The 23,285-nt window shown below is 38.4% G+C and overlaps 1 protein-coding gene across 13 annotated transcripts in view; it reads right to left on the minus strand.

Annotated features, from left to right (window-relative positions):
- TBC1D1 (TBC1 domain family member 1) overlaps positions 1-23,285 on the minus strand; it is a 95,730-nt gene that overhangs the window by 18,272 nt on the left and 54,173 nt on the right. For 6 of the 13 annotated variants that reach the window (XM_042871073.1, XM_042871072.1, XM_042871074.1 and 3 more), the window contains 8 exons: positions 22,748-22,858; positions 19,622-19,750; positions 17,911-18,000; positions 15,967-16,256; positions 14,338-14,466; positions 12,049-12,168; positions 10,776-10,915; positions 1,343-1,528 (listed from right to left, as the gene is read on the minus strand). In XM_042871073.1, the coding sequence (XP_042727007.1) occupies positions 1,343-1,528; positions 10,776-10,915; positions 12,049-12,168; positions 14,338-14,466; positions 15,967-16,256; positions 17,911-18,000; positions 19,622-19,750; positions 22,748-22,858 (1,195 nt within the window). Of the gene's footprint in view, positions 1-1,342; positions 1,529-10,771; positions 10,916-12,048; positions 12,169-14,337; positions 14,467-15,966; positions 16,257-17,910; positions 18,001-19,621; positions 19,751-22,747; positions 22,859-23,285 lie in introns of those variants that run through there. The other 7 variants (XM_042871075.1, XM_042871076.1, XM_042871079.1 and 4 more) reach the window with 7 other exon arrangements.

Raw genomic sequence — 23,285 nt, forward strand, 5'->3', positions numbered from 1 at the left:
AGATATATGAAAGGAAATTTGTTTCCAAATACAAGATCCCATAAAAACACAAGGCACAGAACAACTTGATAAAAGCTCATTTCTGATATCCTGCTCTAAATTGAAGGTGTTATATAAATCACTGTTCTCAGTATCTCTTTCTCTAAATGCTTTTCATGGCACCTATCACTATGCATTTGGTTTACATAGACATGTTTTGCTGTAATAGCCATTATGTATAAAATATATTAATGTGCCTGACACCTTTGGAGTTTGTAGGAAATTCAAGCAATCAAGTGCCCTTCAGATATCAGGGCCCAAATAAGAGAGCTGTACTAGAAGCAGCAAATAGCTTACAGATAGGTAAATGCTTTGGGGGATCATATGCAATGTCCAAAGAAAGCATTTCCTTCTTACTGGAAGGAAGCTGGAAGTCTCAGCCTCATTTTAAAAAAGGATTTTATAGTTGGTATATCAAACTTTTTGCTTTGCTGGGACCTGTCTCTACATATTTGTTCTCTGTGGAAAACAATCCTTCTCCAAATTTACTCAAAGTCAAACAAGAATTGCCATTTTCATGCCAGTTTCCCACCCTTGGGGGACCCAGGTGACTACTCCCTTCTTGAACTTCCAAAATAATCCAAACAAACATTTATGTTCTCCTCATTCACAGGGAGCAGCTCTCAGAGACAATCACTGCTGATTCTGTATGCAGCTCTACAATAAAATCAGTATTCTTAATGAGCTGCCTTTTGAATTTAAATGTCAAACTTGCCACTATGGTAAGACTTGTTACAGAGATGCTTTTGGCCACAGGAAAAAAATGGGTGAAGAACCACTCCAAGTTTCACACACTCCTAATCACACTTGACTAATATAAGTTATTACTACCGCATAGAGAGCTTGCTTGCATGGTGCCTGCATTACTGCATGCACCTACAGGCTGAAGTCCACAGCCAGATCCTTAAGAACTTCAAAACTGGCTAAGTAAAACTCTGAGTTGATCAACACTTAAACAAAGGCTTATAGATGCAAGTGTAAAAATAATTCAATTCATGATAGTGATTGTGCTGAATTCGTTATCATCACTTTTAGATGCCAGATTGAAGTACTTCAGCCATTGTAAAACTAAAAAGGGTAGCAGTTAATATGAAGTAAACAAATTATAAGGGTAAGTGCTAAGAATAAAAAAGTAAATAACTGCCTTTTGTAATGAAAGCTGAGGAAGACACTGCCAAACTTTTTCAACTTTATGTGTCTAAAACATTTCATTAAGGTTTGACTCAAACACTGTGAAGGTCACAGTGCAAACCAAAGTATTTAACTTGTACTGCAGTAATGCACAATGAAGAGCTTCACCAACCTTGTAACTTCTGGTTTTCTTTCTCCATTCTGAGCAGCAGTATTTGCTGAATAATGGCTTTCTTCCACAATTCACGAAGCTCACGGGATGTCCGTTTTCTTTCTTCCTTCACTGGACCAAAGGGGCCATCTTCACACACTGGTTCCAAAGGAGATCTGGGTGGAAGTTCTCCCAGCTCAGTGTAATCTTCGAAAGAGAGAAGTTGTTATGAACTACTTAGACTTCATGAATGGGTGAACAAAGGGACACATCTCCAAAGATTGCACGTATATCCATGTATACATATCATGCATTCACTCGTATCCGTCTATAGATGTATACACATACATACAGAGAAGGTAGAGATACCTATCAAAGCATGGTTTTTCAAATAACAGTTTCAAACAGATTTGCAAAGTTTCTTATGAATCAGAATCATATGGCCTAACCCTAGACAAACAACCCAACAACCTGATAAAAACTGCACCACACGCCAAGAACACAGCTTACTAATTGCAGTGCCACAAGGACAGACCTCGAAGAAAAAAGGCACATCTGAGAAACTGAAGAAATGTAACCTAGAGTTGAAACCCAGCTTGGTTCAAGTAGCATATCACACTAAAGAACTCAATTTAAAAAATAATCTCTAAACTGTATTTGACAAAGAAACTCCACACCCATAGCTGCACAAACACACCACTGAAGCCATACAACGGGATAATTACCTGCTCTTAAAGTAAACATATAGAAAGGGAGTCAAACAACTAAGATATTTATGCTCTTGTTTCTCATTTTTAATGACATCATAACTTTGCGCATTTTTTTCTTTTGGTTTCAACTGATCTACCACAAAATGATTCTTTTTGTCAGACATACAAGGTAATTCTAAGAAGTCTAAAAAGACTACAAAAGAAAAGGACAATTAAATAAACCTTGTGCAAATTGAGAAAGTATTTCTTTTCAGGGAACATTTGGTTTTTCATTAAGTTATCAACATAAGAAGTTCTTGTACTTTGCCTTCTTAGCGCCTGCTATAGTCACTTAATTTTATCATTATTTTATACAGCTTCTCTGAAAACTCAATAGTCTATTTTTAGAAGAAAAAATAGTTCATTTGCCATCTTTAAAATGAATGATCAAAAGCCCACCCACTTCTTTCTACTCAACTCCACATGTTAAGTCATAGCCGCAGCACTTCTTCCTCAGCCAAACTGAATGTCTGAGCAATATCTCCATACAGAGAAGCTGACCAGTTATACATCCAAGAAAACGACCTAAAATACATGTAACTAAAATCCTATTGCCCAGATTGTCCAAACAAGGGCAAATACATCTGTTCATGCTCCCGAAGCAATTATTTTGTATGGTAGTTTCTTGATCCATTTCTTTATCATTGTCTAGCATAGAGATAAATTTCACACTGAACACAACATACATGCAAAATACCATATCTCTACAAACTAACAAAATGAAAGGTTTTTTACCCCTTTAAATTCTGCTCAGAAAGCCATCGTGTGTCAACTCACACAGTTCATATGCAGCTATTCTTTTCTTGTTTGTTCGAAGGCACAACTGAACTCAGACAACTAAATATGAATGGAAATGTTCACAGCTGTTGGCTTCTGCTTTTCTGCTTTGCCACTGTCAGTCTTTTCCTCTTGAAGAGTCAGAGAGGAATAGGGCGGATCCAAATGGCACCTGTTTTCTTATACAACATTTATCTTTGTGTTACCACAGTTAAATTCAAGTACTAAAATGTATTTATAAAAATAAATGCAACCTCTTTGGCTAGCAGGCACAATTTAAAAGTTTACAAACTCAAACTCTGGATAAAAGTGTGGATTTCCAGGCTTTGGGTATCTACAGCATTTCAGACAACAGTGAACTTCATGGGATAGTAAATTAAGTAAATGATAAATGCCCTACAGCTTACATGGCAATGCTTTACAAAGTAGGAAATACTGGCCCAGATGCACTGAGAAATACAGTTGGTTATTAAAAATATCACAGAATCACAGAATTGTAGGGGTTGGAAGGGACCTCCAGAGATCATCGAGTCCAACCCCCCTGCCAAAGCAGGTTCCCTACAGCAGGTCGCACAGGTAGCCATCCAGGCAGGTCTTGAACATCTCCAGAGAAGGAGCCTCCACCACCTCCCTGGGCAGCCTGTTCCAGTGCTCCGTCACCTCACTGGAAAGAAGTTCTTGCGCATGTTTGTGCAGAACTTCCTATGCTCCAGTTTCTGGCCATTTCCCCTTGTCCTGTCTCCACTCACCACTGAAAAGAGTCCGGCCTCGCCATTCTGCCCCCCACACCTTAGATATTTATAGACCTGGATCAGGTCCCCTGTCAGTCTCCTTTTCTCAAGGCTGAACAGACCCAGTTCACTCAGCCTTTCCTCATAGGAGAGATGCTCCAGACCCTTCACCATCTTTGTGGCCCTCCGCTGGACTCTTTCCAAGAGATCCCTGTCTTTTTTGTACTGGGGAGCCAGTATATATTATATCAATATAATGAAGAAATTATATTAGATCATTTAAAATAAAATGAGAAACTTTGTTTTTTTTTTTTTCCCCCACAGGTACAAAAAGACAAAAAGACATCCCTAGGCAATGATCTGCAACTATAGAAGAGCTTTAGCTAAGTGATCAGGTAGAGAAGGAACAATAACTCAACTTGTGCTGGCAATTAAGGGAAACTTATCTTGATTTGATTCTTGCTTTTGATGTACACAGTGTACCACTAGCAATGTGCTACACATCCTTTTCTACAATGACTACATATAGCAGGTTTTGCCCCATTTTTAATGCATATTTAAAACCATGAGGGAAATGCTCTTAAGAATAACTGTCAGAACTGGCTTTACTTGCTTTAGCAGACATGGAACTTAGGGAAAAAAAAAGAATTCAATCCATTAGGAAAGTCCTTTTTGTCTTTAATAATGCATTATATACACAAAATAACATAAATTTAAGAGAAAAGAATTCACAAAAAGGGTCACCAAATGTGAACATGAAAAACAAAACTGGTATGGGTAGGAACATTTTTATCCACTGTATGCTGTTATCTACTTGCTTCTTGTTACATTTTCAGACTAGTCAATATAAGATGCATGTACATCTTGGGGGAAACAAATCTCTTCCCATTAATTCATCCTTTCAGGGATTTATGGATCTTTTAGAGTCAAACATGTATTCTGGTTTTAAGTACAGATATATGCATGTCAATGTTAGAGGGTACCAGACTTCTTGCAGAGTCATCTTATTGTCAACCACTTATAAAAATAAAAAAAATAGGCTGCCAAAGACATGAAATGAAGACATTGCTTCCCTTAAAGGAAGGATAAGTTTAAATTTTTCCTGTCCTTAACGTACACCTAATTTTTCAATGCAAATTTTGTTGACTAGTCCTCAATGACCAACTTAAAAGCTCATCTTCTATTTCACAGGTTATGTTTTTCAGTTCTAGCCCTCTGGCAATCAAACCTCACCGTTGCAACACCTGCATCACTGCAGAGCATGCATCTCCTGGGAGCACGGCCCTGCTTCTATTTAAAATGAAAATTCTCATCTGTTACTGACAAACTAAAGACACTAAAAGAAATTTAGCTCACAGAGGTTAAGGCTATAAAAGAAAAAAAAAAAAACCACAAAAGAGAACGACAGCAGAAAGGTTATAAAATTCTATAGGCTGAACTATTACCATTGTCAATCCTACCTCTAATTCCTTCGTGGAAGAGTTCTAAGCTTGGTTTTGACTTCCAAATGGCAGTTCCTTTTCTATCTCTTCTTTTTTTTTTTTCTCCTCCTTTCTCTTATCACTTGTGGACATTTAACAGAAAGTCTAAAGTCTACACTGATAAAATCTGACACATTCACAACCTGTTTTTCTTCCCATCACCATACTGGCATGTACCAGGATGTACAGAAACCAAAATAAACCCATTTAATGGCTCAAGCAGCTTGGTAAGTTTGCAGAGTTGCGTCAGGTGTTTGGCTGGCAAAGGTGGGGAGGCTGAATGTTCAGGTAACCCCTTAAAGCAAAGTATAAAAACGGACATTTGTAAGTCAACACTAATCCATGTCCAGGAATACATAACAGAGTGACTGACAAATATGCCATGCAGCTTTCCTGTCCTGAACAGAGTGGAGTTACAGATATACTGTAACAAGAAACCAAGTATTTCATTAATATATATAACTGATCTGGAGAAAAACAGGGAAAGCAAAGGTAACAACTGAACTGAACCTAACTGAACATAGCTGGGAGCACACATTCCTCTGAACCAAGGTGCCATATACTAAAAACCATGTGCAGCTTTCAAAACTTGAGAAATTAATAAGTATATTTAAGGAGGATCTCAACACATCAGCACATGCTGAAAGACTGCTTCCTTCTTCATCTGCCAATCTCAACAGCTTTTGTTGACTCCTTTTCCACATTTGACCTGTACTCTTTTCAAACATATTACACCCCTCACTGCTCATGAAAGCGTATAAATGAACTAGCACATGCACACATACCTCAGACTCGTAGTGTTATGATGCTCCCACCTCCTCTGACATTCGAGAAAGAATAAGCTGAGAGCAGGCCCACAGTAAGAATGAACTGAGATGGCATTTATACAGATCCATTTATTTGTAACCAGCTCTTTGGCTTTGTGTGACAGGGCCTCAGTCATAAGTGTCCCTACTCCAAAAGGACCAACACATTTATTACACACAACTATCATGCAAAAACCATCCACAAAACAAAGTAAAAAAGACCATAAGAAACCATCAAAATGTACTGCTGCCGAGGATCACACTGAGGAAAGTTCATAAATGAAAAGCTGGTGAATGACTGCAGTAGTCATTAAAAGGTCAATATTTGATTACTTGGGTAGTGATATGAACAGGAAATTCCATTAGCTCCAGAAAGAGCCACAACAAATATAAATGAATATGTTCTCCTTCTGTTAGGACATGAAAGTATTCCAATTGCAATTAATCAAAATATTGTCTTAAAACTTATTTTTATGAAAATTATTTTCTAATTGACTAGAATAACTTTAGTTGACCTTTTCTTATTCAACCGATCTCAGTATTAAACCAGGCTTTGCAAAAAAAAAAAAAAAAAAAAAGCGGGGGTGGGGGAAGAAAACCTTCTAAAAGGAACCACAAAAAGTCAAAAACAATACAAGAGAAAAAATATTTCTTCAGAAGTACTTGGTATATAACCAACTTCAAATTTCAAAGCTGAATCCTGTCATCTTGTTTTTGATTAGAAGCTGGAACACTTCATGTAGAAAAATGCTTTATTTTAGGCTTAGTTTTATCTTTAAAGGAAGTTAACAGAGAAGAGTTTCAAACATGATGCATTACGGCCATTTTCATTATGGAGTTCTACACATGGCTCGCCGAATGTGCTGCTTACCAACCACATACTCTCTCCAGGACTTAATAAGTCTGACAAGATACAGTGCATGGAATATTCCACATGAACTTCTAATTTTCTGCCCCAGACTCTCTTTCTTCGCTTCATTTTGAACATCACAAATCTCAGGTCAATAAACAAACAAGAAAATACAATCATTTTAGTGGCGTGATCAGATCGCTTTGTTACTAAAAAACTTCAGATGTGGAATCACAAGAAAAACCAAGTTCTTCTACTCTCATAACATAACTTCAAGGAATGGCCAAATGAGGAATTCTTGAAAATTTGTGTACGACAATACAGTTGGTTAAAATCAGTTTTTACTGATGCTTTAAGGATGCAGTTTAAAGACAGAATTTGGTAAGTCAGGTTGACAATTGGACTTTGAAGGTCTGGAATTGAAGGTCTTTTCCAACCTAAACAATCTCTACAATTCTACCATTTGCCTAGCCACAGCATGTAATCTGTTAGAAAGACTCCACGTAGGTATGAATACCTGTGTCCAAGCAGAGCAAGGAGATATAAACGTATAATTTGAAATGTTTAAGATAACAAGAGCAGAAATAAAGTCATATACAGAAAAGAGGCCAAAATAACTTAGAAAAAGAGGTTGATCAAAGTCTTTTTTCAAAAGAAATATAGTACTGTAACAGATGTAATCGATTTTGTTAACAAACTGTACTCTTCCTCTTCCATCTACCCCCACTTCACAGGATACAAATAAAAAAGGAATACCAGAGTGCAAGATATAGAGCTTGCCTTAAGCTGGCAGTGAGTGAAACGCTGCCCCCCAGTGCACCACACTGCCCACAGCAGCACAGTTACTCAGCTCCTCACCTTCCAGCCCAGACTGGGCTCCATATTCAGCAGCTTTCCATAAACCACTTTTTTTTTTTTTTTTTTTAAAGTATTGAAGAAAAATTTTACTCAATAGAAACGTTACTGTTCTGAAAATGTATTTTAGACCCTTTTCCAACTACAAGTGGATGGCTGAGTATTAATTTTGCCATGCAGCAATTCTGGCAGATATTAAAATAAATAAATAAAAAGGAAAGCAAACCAAGTCATTTACAAATGCAAACCTTTCTGACATAGACAAAAAGTGTAAGAGGAGATGTGGAGCATGACAACGGGTAAACAGCAGATGATGTTGCATAACAGCTCACTACACTAAAACTAAGATCTCAACCCTGCATACTTCTATCTTCCAGCTTGTATGGGAACTGTTGAGTCATGGTCTGAACCACTGATTGAGCACCTGGGAAAAAGACTCGGTCAGCCCTGGGAGCACAGGTGAAGGCAATTCAGCTGTGTGAGCAGAAGGGATGGAGCCTGGCTGCATCTCTCTTAGACCCCATTTAAGGGCTGACTACTGGGGGAGGATCTCTTTCTGGAGATCCTTCCTTGGTGAAGCTTTCCCCCGCAAACCCAGTCTCTTCTGATAGGGGTTTCATATGCAGAAAAATCTTTCAAAATTCCTATACCATAGGTCAGCCTCTTCAGGCTCACCAGTGATTGAGATATAGGCAGGGGCTGCGACAAGCTTCCCCGCCAGACAATAAACTGCATAATGCACCTCCTGTGTGCTTCATCATAAATCATCACAGACCCTTCAAGTTCAGTACTGCCTTGGGAAAGTGGCAGGGGGGAGAACACAGCTGTGAGTTTGCAGCACCCGCAAGCAGGAGGTGGCAGGAGGAAGGATGTGCATGTGGGACACTGCTCCCTTTAAGAACCAGAAGTAATAGTTTCCTGTTGTCTCAAGAGCATATACCTTGTCTGAATGGGGCTGGATTGAGTCTAGCTGTCACGCAAGGTAGGATTCACAATTGGCACAGAAAAAGACACTTCGGTATATCTACTGTAAGTATTATTTTTTAACTCCACTGATTCTGACAGCCTCCTTCAAGTATAAGGCAAGTCGTACATTTAAATGATGGTACCTGGAAAACAGTTAGCTCTTTGCCTTGTGCAACACAAGGCAGCCATGCAAGCACAGTTGACAAGCATTTCCCTCCAGCTAAGCTACAGGAGACAAAAGTTTAGCATTCAAACTATTAATGAACATTCCCTTAAGAAGAAAGGGTCTGAAGTGGGACGTGGTGCAGCAAGCTTCATGTGGGAACTCAGGATGCTAGACACCTCTCTGTTCTCCATCAACTTTGGCTGAAATTGATCTTTTCGTCATCTTATGTCAGCCGTTTTCATCAAGTCTGTTTCCAAAGGACATCAGTCTAAAGTGAGCAAGGCAACCTTAAAAAAAGAATTTAAAATATGCAAAACCAACTACAGTTAACTCTTATCAAACTGATCAAATCTGCTTTGTACGTTGCTTCTCCTTGAGTGAAGATTAAAGAAAAAGGAACAAGCTGATGAAAAATAGCTAGTTATATTTTCTGTGGAGCTACAGAGGGCTACTAAGTTAACTGAGATAGTGAGTGAGGTAAGATCACTCTTAAAGGCTACAGAGAATTGATCATCACTCGGGAACTTCACTGCCAAAAGATGTTCCAAGAGATTCACAAAAATCCAAAAAGAAAACTCTAATACTTGCTAAGAAAAAGTCTGAGTTTTCTCCCTCTGCTCATAAACTGAATATGCACATTGGAACAAAACCAGATAAGGAAAACAAGAGTGAATAAAAACTGCAGTTACTTTAAGTTGCTCCCCAGATTAATAACACTTCCTGTTTTCCTTTTTTGCCATACACGTTTCTCCAACTTTGCTGCTTATCCAGCTGTAGGTTGTTAGAATTGTGTCTTGCAACTATTATGTCTCAAAGGATATGTCTGGACAGGCAGTTTTCAGTTTGGGGTGGGTTTGTTTTTCCCCATTTAATCAGGGAATGTTCTGTGGCTTTCAAAAACTAGCAAATCCGCTTTCAATTACAGAAAGACGTGTTGAATTCGCTATTAGCTTCAGAGAACAGCTGAGGCTGAATATCCCCTTCCCACACTCCGAAGCATAGGAGAGCATTTCACGTGTATATTTATGTTGACAGGCTCTTGAGATTTAGTTTTGACGTATACTACACTTGAGGGAGGTATCTATGCCTGTATACAGCTTACGCCATATTAAGTCCAAATACATTGCCAGCAACTCTTTAATGACAAAAACACTTCTGTAATGTGCACCATTCCGTTCATCAAGGTCTCTTTTTAAGATGCAGTAAAAATGTTTCAAGAACTGTTAACCTGACAGCTTTCCCAGCCTATTCAAACAGCATTTCATTACTACGTTTATTACAGTGCACTGTTCCCTACAGTTCCTTGTGGCTCTTATGCAGTGGCCATAGAGATGAGACAGAAGGTAAAGCTTGCAGAGCTCTAGCAGTGAAATTCAAGTTCCAGTGAGTCAAAAACCATTATGTGGAGCCAAAAGTTCCCTGGGGCACATTTGATCCCAGTATGTCATGTGGCATGTGCCAAGCTCACATAAGGTCAGATGTGTAAAATGTACCTGCATGCTCATGCGCAGTGATATTTTTCCCTGGTCTGTGTTTCTTTACATCTATAGATCTCCAAGAAAGAAATAAGGTACAGAGGACAATCACTGCTAACATGGTAAGAAATTACAGGATAAAGCAGCACAATAGAGGTCAAATCCAGTCTGGTATGAAGTAAACATTATATAACTCAACTGAAGTCATGAAAGAAATTTAATTCCTTCTTCTGGGGTTGGATTTTTCTGGTCCTTGGTTTCATACTTAGCATGGCAAAATGAAATAGAAGGATCACATTTTCTTGGAAGTGACGCTTGGTGATTTCCCCTCCCCCCCCTGCTGTCATTAAAACAGTACATCTAGAAAAGAATTTCTTCCCTGGTTAGTTAAATTTTGCACTATCAGAACTATGTTACATATGAAGTTGAAAAATAAGAACTCCAAGAACTGGTGAGCTTAACATAATCCAGAAGTGGAAAGCCGCAGAGCCAGTACAAACAAAGCATTGGGCAAGCATGCCCACACAGTAGACAAAATGGACCACAATCCACAGATTATACCCATTAACAACATTCATGGAATCCAATACAGACTTACCATCATACCGACTGGGAGAATCACATGCTTTCTGAGGAGTGGCCACTCGCAGGAATATCTGCTGTCTCCAAGAATGTCGTCGAGTCCTTACGGGGCTGTCAGCACCAGCAGCCTGCTGGCTGTGTTTGGATTCGTAGTCACTAAAATTGCAGAACACAGAATGGCTTATGAGTAGGTTACTCAAATCTGCCAGGAACAGCAACGTAGAGTTCAGTGAGCATAATAAGAACCATCTGCTAAGAAGCGCAGTGTGCTGTGCACATGCTGTGTCAAGCTGTAAGTGTTAGGTGGGTGAAATTCGCTTGGTAGCAGCAGGCTTACGCAAGGCTGCAAACATCACTCAAGTTCACTAGAAGGGGTTTGCAGCTCTGTGCAACCTGCTTTCTATAATTTCACTTCTTTTTCCACTTTCTTTGTGGCAGTGCATTAAACTCATTGCATTAAAGATACATGATGGCGTATGTCAAAGTATCATTACCATTCTGCAGCCTTCATTATTGTACCACCCACACTAAGTAGCACTTATTTGTAGGAGACAGAGTGCTGCTGGTGCCTTTTATCAGCAATCCTTAAGGAGTTTTACAAACATTAATTAAACTTCTAGCATTCTGTGAGTCAGACACATAGTACACTCCTTCACAACATAAAATTAGAGCAAAAACTTTAATCTTTGTGTTCCCAAGTCACCGTGTGAAATAAGCAACAAATCTGGGAACAGCATCCATGGGCCCTGGCTGTTATTCCTTTGATAGAATAAATGAATTACACAGCTGAAGTTTTTATTCAGATTATTAAATGAAAAAAAAAATGTACAGCAATGCTGTCTTCCTATTGAAAATCCCATTTCCAAGTGATTACATTAGTCTTTGAGTTGAGATTGATAAATGAACTTCAAACAGCTCTGGCAACTGAGAATAGCATTTTACAGACCATCTTCTGCTCCTACCCTCAGGAGGTTGACATTGCTTAGGGCAAACCACGTATGTTCTCTTAACTAAAAACTGCTAACAGTCCTTTTGCAGGAATAATCACGAGTGAAGAGATGCAAGCTGCGTGACCGTCGCAACATCAAAATAGATAAGCTCTGCAAACACTGCAAGAGAGGAGTCTGGGATAGCTCCATGCTTTTGACAGTAATCACATGCAGAATGCATGCAAGTGAACTGTTGCACAAGTCAGATTTTGCAAGTGTGGGAAGCATTTCAAATACTTCAAACAAAGAAACCTTTGAATAATACAGTTTTACCTCCGGGGTTAAAGAGAGAAACCCTACCTTGTTGTGCTCCTAAAGTCTGAGGTGTTATTTTCATCTACAGGAGCCAGAAATTTTAAGAAATTTGGCACAGAAGAGGAAGAATGAAGCTTTTTCCTTAAGGCAGTACGGTAGGAGATGCTGAGAGTGTAGTTGGGAAAAGTACAGTTTAGAACAAGGAAGTATAAATCCACAGAATAAAAATAACACATACTGCTAAGCTTCAAACAGACAGCAGCTAAATCCTGAAGGCATAAATATCGAGGAAACCAGAGTCAAAACTAAAACCACTAACAAAGCACTACTTTGAAATAGTTTGGGCAAACTAAAGTGTTCAAACATAAATAAATATGCTTCCAGTAAACATTGTTCTTTGTTATATCACAAGATTCTTGGTGCACATTTCCAATTCCTTTAACCTAGTAAGAACCAATACCTACTTTATAATTGAAAAATTACCTAAGTATCAATTTCAATGATTGCTTAAGGTTGGAGGAAAAGGTTAAGAAAAGCTGGCTCTGATAATCCTTGTACTAGCAAATGAAATCCAAAACTTTGGCAAAGAGTGTTTTGAAAAGCATTAACAGGCTTTTATTCAGACAAGCTTGGAATATTTAAACAAAAAGCTGAGCTTTCTGACTGATGATTTATTTAGGATTGCAGCTTTACTTATGCAACAGATAGGAGCACTAATCAAACTTCAACAGTCTTCTGATCAACACAATTCCTGGTTCTGCTCTGTCTTGTAAAATAATAACCTCCCAGCGTACTCAGAAGCTGGTTAATAGAAGGACATGAGAACAACTCAAAAGAAAATTACTTGGCTTGGCAAAAACACTTGAGTAGGAGAATTTACTCTTGACCAACAGAATTTCAGTGAGAAGAGTTTGTGAGAAACTATATTGTATTTGGATGATATTTAAGTCTGCCTCAAAGATATGAAATAAAGCAGTTCTTTAGTAGCTGGTACTGAGCATGAGGAACATACTGCTGTCGTGTGGTGTACCCTGTAAACAAGTTTCCCTTACAATCTCACCGTCAATCAATTGCAATTACATGGTGATTTCACACAGAGAAATGCAGTCAGCTTGGGTAGTTTGACCTCATTCAGTTTAAACACATTAACTTAACACTTATGTTGATGTTAACTCACTAACAATAGAGAAAGGGATGGAGAAGGTGTTCCTGTATGTACAAATCTACCTCCTAATTTACTTTGGAAGAAGAATCTACTTTGGAGAATTTAAACTTCAGGACTGAAGTCAGGGACTGTTAGCATGATGTTCAGACCTGGATAAACATAGAATAAAAGTGACACTGAAGACTCACATTTCCTCCCTTGAATTATATCATACTTCTGAGGTGCAGCTAAATTAAGAGGGACACTAGATAGTGCTCAGAAAATTCAAATGACGAGACTGGTGAAATCAAGCTCTGGGTTCAGTACTTTCCCTGGATCAGAAGAGTTGTCACCTCAGGAGAAGAGGAAACCTATACCTTCCAGAAAAACAAACAACAACAACAAAAACCACGCCAAAACAAACAATAAAATTTGCTTGCCAGAAGTGCAGACAGTGCTTCCAAGGCCATTCAGCCTCATTAACATTTTGAGCTAAAATAAGCAGTTCAACTTGAAGGAGTTGCATGGTTAAGATTTTGAGGCAGATCCTTATTTCAGGATCCCAGGGAAATGAAAAGTTAATGTGCTTTCCTCAATGCACATTTTTGTTCTAAGAAACAAGGCACAGAAAATTATCATTTAATACTACTGAGTGTAACAATGACAAATTAAACAAGACAAACACATGAGCTCATTTCTGCCTTTTTCTTTCCCCTCAGTTGGTTTTTCACAGTCCAGTCATTTTTTGTCCAATTTAGTTAATACAGTTAATTTGCCTTTAGATGTCAGGCAAAAAGAATATTAAAAGAAAGTTCATGTATTTCTGCATCGCCATGAACAAAGCAAAACAGAACTGAATGATTCAGGAGAGACAGAGTAAGCTGGATCTCAGGTTCTTGGCATCTTATCATTGGCACAATTTATGGCTGCTGTCTGCTGCATAACAAGCTGCTGCTTTGGAGCAACCAGCTCCAAAGAATGCCATGTGTCTGAAAGAATTTTCTGTATTAAAACAAAAAATTATGCAGGTATCAGAGCTACATCCAGTAGCAAAGCAGCTGAGTTCCTCCTCCCATAAAACTCTACTACCTGAAATTTTTATTAAATAACTTCAATTACTTACAATACAGAGCTTCATATTTATAGCATGGTAAAACAAACCCTATCCCAGACTACAGGTGCTATCTCACCTCTTTTGTGCAAAATGCCCACTTTGTTCTCCACTTGAATTATGCCTTAGATATTTTAAAAAGTTGGGTGAAGAAGCCGAGGGATTAAGACGAGCTAGAGTAGGAGAACGTGCAAGTTGACCAGAAGAACTTTTAGATTCGCCGACAGATGTGTTCAAACCGTATGGTGGGATTCCAACCAGAGGAATGGAGTTGAGGTAACAGAAAGAACAAAACAGTAAGAGAGAGGAAACAGGGAAGAAAAAAAAGTGAAATATCTTCTCTAATTCTTGAAAGTAACCCATCAAATACAAATCAGCCATTTCATACATTTTTCACAGTTAATGCTGTAACTGCAAGAGGCTGAGCATTCTAACCCAATCAACAATGTTGAGTTTAAAAAATAGCGTATCTACTGGTGTAAGCTATTAATAAAAACCAACTCATAAAACATACAAGACTTGTTCAATGTACAGCTCTTCTAAGTCCTGTTCTGTATGTTCCAGTAGGTAACGAGTGATTTCTTTCTAGGTTAAATTATGTGAAGGAGCAGGCACACTTCAGCCTTAGTAAAAAATTATACAATCAAGCCCCTAAGTAGCAATAACCAAGGAAATTAAAAATACACTTAATTTTTAACTGCATTCCTATATATTAAGGATAGAAACTGTCTGAACAAGCAGCAACAAATGCAAGGGCAACTTTCATGAAGGCGACAGACCAACAGCACAAGTTCTAAACTGCACCACAACCACATTCTGGTATTTAAGAATTAAAAAGGTTCAAAAAAGGGATGAAAAGGCAACTTAGATTGTGTTTCCTTTTAATGGTATAATTTAATTTTTCTTTGCTGTCATCATCAATCCCAGGCACGTTCTTATGCTGCCCTGCCTCCTGCAGGGAAAAATGAATTGGAACACGTACAGATTTTGTACTGCCTAACTTGTGTAAACGAGGAGTTTTGGCAGTGAAACAGAAGCCTACAGACAGAAGCGTTTCCATAGTAATTGGAAAAAGCCAATAGAGGGAGGAAAGAAAGCTGCCATAATGTTCAAAGACTTTGAAAATGCAGAGGCAGGCTTATGAAGCAGGACAGCTTGAAGAATACTAGCATTAAGGCAGCCAGTAGCTTGTTTTTGCAAGTAAAATTTACATAGGCTCATTGAAATGCTGCATAGGAGCTTCACATCTATCAACAGTTATGTCAATTTATGTCAAGTTTGTGTGTTACTTTAAAATTATACATGATTTCACCAAACAGCAAGATCTGCAGCATCAGAAATGCTACAGTATTTTTCTCTGTATACAGACAGAGTCACAAGGTAAATTACAAGGTAAATGTAGCATTTAGCAGATCAACAACAATAGTTACTGAACACTGCTTATAAAAACATAATCTAACATCTTAGGAGCAGTCCTATATTGCCCTTACACTTAGCTTTGTGACACAGAATGTGGAAATGCACATCTCAGGTTTCATTTCCCCCTGTGGAAAATCAGTTTTTGCAAACAAGGTACCTGGAAACCACCTCAGAGATAAACTGTTGTGATACATTTCTTATCCACTAGGAGGACAAATCTGGTACATAATCACCATCCCAAACATGCCCTCAACAAATGAAAGCACAGCCTGCTTTCAGTAAGTCTTACTTTCTCTTGTGAGGAGTTTCTGTGCTCACTGAGTGATACCTCATAAGTTTCCTCTGGGGAACAGATGGTGATGTTTCAACAGGTACCAGAGACTCCCGGCTTTCTGACGGTAAATGACTCAGTGTGTTTGCTCGCCTTCGAAAGCTTTGTTGAGGTAACGTAACAGAATGATCCAGAGCATAACTATCTGGGTCACTGGAGAGATCACCCATTGATCCACTGGCCTTGACAGCATTCTCCGGAGGAAGTGTAGGAACTCTGTCTGTCTCCCTTTCACACAATGGTGGTTCCTAGAAGAACAAAAGAGAGGGTAATCAACATGTGGTTTTAAATTCAGTTTTTGGAGTTGCAGTTCCATGTCATTATAAACCCCCTCAGAGATCTGCTTCAAGTTTGCGTATTTTTAATCACGATATCTCAAAGAAAGAATCTTCGATGTTTTTTTGTTTTGTTCTTCATCATTTAGGTCAACAAATCAGTCTCCATTTTACGGAGGAAAAATAATCTTGCTAGCAATTATAATTTACTGTATGCTGAACACGACTCAGAGATAAGAGGAAATGAACAGTTAGGTTTAGATACCAGTAACAGCAATGAAAAAGGCGATATTTCAGATTACTGTGTACCTAGCATTTCATTTAATAACACTAAGATTCTTTTTGCCTATTAGAAGTCTCACACAAAAGACTTCAATCCTATGACTAAGTGCCTTGTTTTAGTCCAAAATGATGCATTTTCCCTTGTTCCCCACCTCATGTATTTCTTGCAAAGTCAGCCATTCTTTCAAAATCACAAGCAGAAGACGACTTTTGAATACCTCCAGTCAGGAGTCCTATATATCTGACCAGGCACTAGAGCAGAATGGATAGCTACCCAAGCCTGCTGTGTCCAAGAAAAATGACTATCTTTCCTCTTTGCTATTTGTTTGTAACATTTTGCTCAGAGACTAAAATCTTTCTAGCCATACAGAAAAGGAAATCACTCCACTTCTTGGTTTACTTTTATATTCCCTGAGAATACAATCCTGCATTTATGGTAGGTACTTTCAGGGCTGAAACTAATCAGATTAGGGTCAGGAGCATGGTAATTATCAAGTTTGTTTTGCTGCACATTTTTGCAAGACTCAGATGTTACATAATATTTTAGTTCACATATATATATATTTGCATAAGATCCATATATACAAAATATACAATATATGTAGCACAGTAAGTTTCCAATTCAAACAGAACCCCAATCACATTGTTATTTTTTAAAATACAAGGAACACCAGGGAAGACCTAAAGCTTGAAACTTCTGTAGATCAGGAATACAGACTAAGTATGGGCCCCACCTTGTTCAACAGTACAGAATTTAGTGAAACTCCACAGATGGCACTGTACACATTACCACTGTGCTAGCATCTGACTCCTATTTCTTAATCTGAATTTCTGTTACCAGAGTAAGCTGAGAAATCAGTTTGTTCAAGTTATTCCTCAGAGGATTTAAGTATATTTTGAAAATGGAAAGTGATGTGGGTAATCAACTTACAAATCCTAAAAAACAGCAATATTTGATTCAAGCGGAAAGTGGAAGGGAAGACAATGGTTGATCCAAGGTGCTATCAGCAGTGAGCACATCCCCATCAACCTAACAGGACTCAACACAGGGATAAAAACATACCCTAATGGATCAGCAAGCAGGAGCAGGACTCTTACAGTTAGGAAAAAGAGGGTGTACCTAGATTCTACTAGATGATTCTGCTTTTATCATTCTGATCGGTTGTTCTGAGGTTTATTTCCTTTCACACACAATTCGGTTGTGTGCTCCCCAAGCATAACCAAAACACAAGATGTTGGAGCAGTTATACGATCAGTTGGTAACTGAATTTCACATCTGACTAGCTGTTTTAGGTATAGTAACAGAAGTTTCTCACTACATATATGCACTACAGGATTTACTCACTTTATTTGTGCTGCTTAAGGTATTGGATACAGAGGCCTCCAGATCCACAGATCCACTAGAACTGTCCAGAGGACCTCTGGCTTTACTGCCCTGCAGAAACAAAGCACACCAACAATTAAGCTTATAACACAAGGGGGAAACCAGGAAATGGGGCATACCAAAAAGAGATTTTTCAGAGTGCAGACAGAACCTGTAGCTTTCAAAGTCAATAACAAATTTTCTCTTTATCTCTGTGAAAGACAGAGGCTTCATCCAGGACAGTTACTGACACTTTCAATGACGCCTATTCAATTAGGGAATTCCCATAAGCAACTACACGCATTATATGTGAATATAATCACATATTGCACATACATACTATAACCACTATTAAAGAACCTACTTTGCACTGTATCTGCTTTGAAAGGAGGCGTAGAACAAAGAATATTTGAATGAGAAGTCACTTTGTAGGCCAAAGCAGTACTTAAATCTGACATCAGATCTGTTTCCTTAGCCACTGTTGTGTAATTAGCAGATATTTTCAGCCATTTGCTCATGATCTGCTCCTTGGGGATGACTATTACATGGGAGTTCAAGTTGTTCCCACTAAGAGGTACTGCCAACTCTGTTTATGAAGGATTTTACCTATGATATTGCCCAAATCCCTGCATATTCTTAGTGCCTTCTGAAGTTCTTAACATTCCTTGCCTTCAAATAGTCTCTGGCTGTTGTGGTTTAACTTAGTAGGCAGCTGAGCACTACATAACCATTTGCTCACTCCCCCGCAGTAGGATGGAGCAGACAACTGGGGAAAAAGTAAAACTTCGCTGGTTGAAATAAAGACAATTTAATAGCATAGAAAAGGAAGGGAAAATAATTATAACATAAATAAAAGAATTCACAATACAAGTGATGCACCATTCAATCAGTGTGCCACCTGCCAACCAACGTCCAGTCAGGCCCCAGTCAACAGCAACTTCCTGGCCAACTCCCCCAGTTCTACTGCTCAGCATGATGCCATGTGGTACAGAATCTCCCTTTGGCCAGTATGGGTCAGCTGTCCTGATTCTGTTCCCTCTCAGCTCTGTGTACAGCCCCAGCCTCTTACTGACAGAGCAGTGCAAGAAGCTGAAACATCCCTGATGTACTGTAAGCACAGCTTAGCAACATCAGTGCGTTATCACCACTGTTTTCCTCTCAAATCCAAAACACCCACTAAGCCAGTCACTACGAAGAAAATTAATGCTATCTCAGTGAAAACCAGGACACTAGGATTAAAAAGTTCAGATGCCTCAGTATTCATCAGTTCTGTCATTATTAATAAACACTGTCTTGTTAGATATGCTTACTCAGTTCCCTAGTAATTTCCTTCTACATAATTAAAAGCGAACATCTGTAATTACTTTCATTTTCTAAATCCCCAAAAAATAAAACAGCAGCAACTTTCCTATGTTCCCACACTCAACTTCATATTCAGTTTTTGAAATGCCTATATGCATATGCACTATTTACATCGAGGAATTAGTTCACTTCTTTCAGGACTTCCTATTTTGCTTACTAAAGCATTGCTTTGTTTTGGCATTTTCTAATACGTACTCAGGTATTTTTTGCAGTCTATCTTTAATAGCCACTTAGCTACAACCCAAAAGGACAGCAAATGTGGTGTATCCACTATTTGAATAAATAAAACAACAAAATTATGTTCAGAGGCAATAAACACAAGGATACTTACACGCGATAAAATACTTTCAAACGATTCTGTCAGAGATCTTTTTGCCTTATTCTTCAGCATATCTAATCTGAATCTTGGAGCACTGCTGGGCACTTCATTTACAGCATTTTCAGCAGACGGTTGTGAAGTCTGTGTTTAAAAACATAAATGTGAAATGCAAACCAGTGTGGAGCAGTATCTCAGTGAAAAGTATGAAGACTTGTGTAACATGCATCAATTCTTTCTTCCTAGTGTTTCGGGTTTTTCATATCTTTTCCTCTACTGATATTTACATTGAAGCTTACCAAACTACCCTAGAAAATTTCTTCATACTACATTTTTGGAGTGTAGTAACATTCTTCAGAAGAACAGCCATTTCAGGGAGAATTTATAGCTGTGCTGACAGATTTTTTTTAATGCCAAAACACAGCTGTGTAAGTTCTAAAGTTCAAGTGTAACAGATTGGAGATTTCTCAAATAATTACTTTTCTTCAGCCAAGATACACTTAACAAGCATCATCATCATCACATAAATATCAGACTTTCTAAGTGCCATGAAGATGTGTAATAACCTAACTCCTCTACATACTTCAATAGTAGGAACCCTTCAATTGTAAAGCCAACTATCTACTCATATTTTTGATTTTTAAAGAAACATTTAAGTTCCTTTCCAGTGCTTGTGAGGACTAGAGTAGCAAATTTAAAAAGTTACATTACAGTGAAAATACTAGCATCTAAGCCTAAAGCCTGCAGCACAATTTTCACTGTTACTTTTGGGGTTCATCTTGAGGCTATCATGCACTGTAGCTTTCTCTACCTGGTCTTAACTTCAGAGATCTGAATGCTCAATCTGTGTAACTATCAGAACACGTACAACTAACCGAACAACTTTGAGACACTAGCATCACTAAATAGCTCTGTCCACATACAATTTTAAAGCTTCCTATTTGCTGTGCTACAAAATTTGACTTTACATTTTCTTTTTCTTTTTACTCATCTTAAGCTCAGAATGCTGGTTAGATGCTGCCTGCTATTATGTTTGTACAAAAAAAGCTTGCTTTGAAGGTCATTTTTGTTCAGAAAGATCTGTGTGCTAGTATCACTTGTTTACATCATTTGTATTTAATTCAGGAGAGGAAAAAAACAAACCCCACCAATATACAGTGGAAGGACAAGTATGAAAGTGAATAGCTATGCAGAAAAGAAGGAAACAGGGACACTAGCAAGTCATGGGTTAATGACTGCTGAAGCAAGTATCATAGCCAGAATACATGTTCAAAGGTATCTGCTGTCACACGGCTCTGGAGATAAATTAGCAGAGTAATGAGGGACTAAGAGCAAGTCAACTCTGTTCTTAGAGCCTTGGCATCTTAGCAAGTGTCAGATTAACCACTTTTGGCTTCAGGAGCTGAGCAAACGAACAGCAGAAGGCCTTAGGAATTTTCAAAAAACGCTGAATATATATTAAGATATTATCTTGCATTTTATATCTCTACTTCCTAACCATTCATAACTGACAACTATTAAATACTATGTGTTATTTCAAGTATGGATATTTCAGATATGATGATTAAGAACACCACACAGTGTTGCTTCCTGTTATGTCTACACTACAGCATTGTGTTGTGTTTTTTTTGTTTGATTGTTTTCCTCCTTAAAAATATATTTCCACTGAGAAGTCCGAGCCAAAAAAGCAGAAAACTAAATATGAAGTGTTCTTTCTGCTTTCTCCAAGAGGTCAGTAAGTAACTAGTCAACCATAAAATAAGAAGAGATTAACAAAATAAATGAACAGTAAATGAAGACTTGCTGCTACTTCCCCAATTTCATCAGTGGTCTAATTACTCCCCACATATTAGTTCACTAGTTTGTATCACAATGGCCCATAGCTGTCACAGCAGTCAGAAGCGGTGGCAGTCAGCCAACATTTTGCAAAGGGTCTAATAATCAGAACTGAAAGTTTTCACAGAATGGGTGTCAATTATTTTTTGAAATACAGATCTCCTTGAGGCATTTCAAGTGAGGCACAGAATAAGGCATCCAAAATCATTAATCATTTTTTCAAAAAACTTAACAATGTTGTATAAATACAGCTATTTTAATGGCACTGATATGACCTGATACAGAACATAAAGTAGCTTAGCTCTTTGGAAATAGATGGCAATGCTTTAGCAAGGAGGGTTGGACTTGATCTGTAAAGCTCTCTTCCAACCCCTGCAACTCTGTGATTTCTCCTGTTGATTCACAGAATCATAGAATGGCCTGGGTTGAAAAGGACCATAAAGATAAACTAGTTTCAACTCCCTGCTGTGTGCACAGTCACCAACCAGGCTGCCCAGAGCCACATCCAGCCTGGCCTTGCATGCCTCCAGGGATTGGGCATCCACAACCTCCTTGGGCAACCTGTTCCAGTGTCACCACCCTCGGTGTGTAAAACCTCATATCCAACCTAAACCTTCCCTGTCTCAGTTTGAAACCATTCCCCCTTGTCCTATCACTATCCACCCTTGTAAACAGTCGTTCCCCCCTCCTGTTTATACGCTTCCTTCAAGTACTGGAAGGCCACAATGAGGTCCCCCCAGAACCTTCTCTTCTGTAAGCTAAACAAGCCGAGTTCCTCAACCCTTCTTCATAAAAGACTCAACAGCATTGCTTCTCAGCTATTTCTCTTGAGGTCATTTCAAATGGTAATTGACACAAAAGAAATAACTTTCAGCTATTGAGTCAACATAACCAATTTTAGCAATGATCAAGCCCAGTGCGCTGTTGGGACATTGGCTCACACAGTCAAGGAGGTGGCAAAAGCCACAGCTCAGGTGAGAGCAATTACAGATTGCTTATATATTCTCTGACAGGACTGTTCCTTTCTTCTCATTGCAATGACAATCAAAATTATTGGCCTCCATAGCTTGCATCTCTTCATCCAAGGTCGGGAACCAAACTCTACTGGACATCTCAAAACATGCAATCTATGCCTAATTTTGACACGTGACATTAGCTGAAAGGAAAACCAGTATTCAACACTGCCAACAGTTTGAAGTACCAAAATACCAATGATGGAAGTTTGCTTTAGATAAGATTTAAGTATGGAATAAATGATTTTTCTTGGCTTTTTCTTACATGAGCTAAAACTGAACGGTTACTTACTTGTTTTGTTTCCCCAACGTGAACATGGTCCTTCTGTTTTTCTTCATACATGTTTCTCAAAATAGAGATAATCAGCTCATTCTCTTTTTGATCATTTCTTGGTCTCAATTTCTTTAATTAAAAACACCACAAGCACAGTCATATGCATTCATAACATGATCAGCAAACATCCCACCTTTTTCATTTTCTCACTGTCAATATCTAACTACAAGTTTGAATTAGTGCTACTGTCTCAGTCCACCAGAGGACAGCAGAGTCCCAAGAAAAGCAGCAACAACACAGCCAGAGAAACACTTCAATCACACTACCAAAATTACAGACTTTGTGTGAAAACTAAAGGCCAATTATAAAACTATGAAACTGCTACATGGAAATAACAACTTCAGAGTACTTTTTTGTCCATTAAAAAAAAAATGCAGTCCTGAGTTTGCAGCATACACGAAGTGTGTCTTGCTGTTATTCACGATGCTTCTAGTCATCTTTCTCACTAGAAATTTCACTTTTGGAAAATGACAAGTGTCTTATGAATTAGTGTGCA

The sequence above is a fragment of the Lagopus leucura genome, unplaced genomic scaffold, assembly GCF_019238085.1.
Source record: "Lagopus leucura isolate 7727_CA_CO unplaced genomic scaffold, USGS_WTPT01 Super-Scaffold_100004, whole genome shotgun sequence".
Taxonomy (NCBI): Eukaryota; Metazoa; Chordata; class Aves; order Galliformes; family Phasianidae; genus Lagopus; species Lagopus leucura.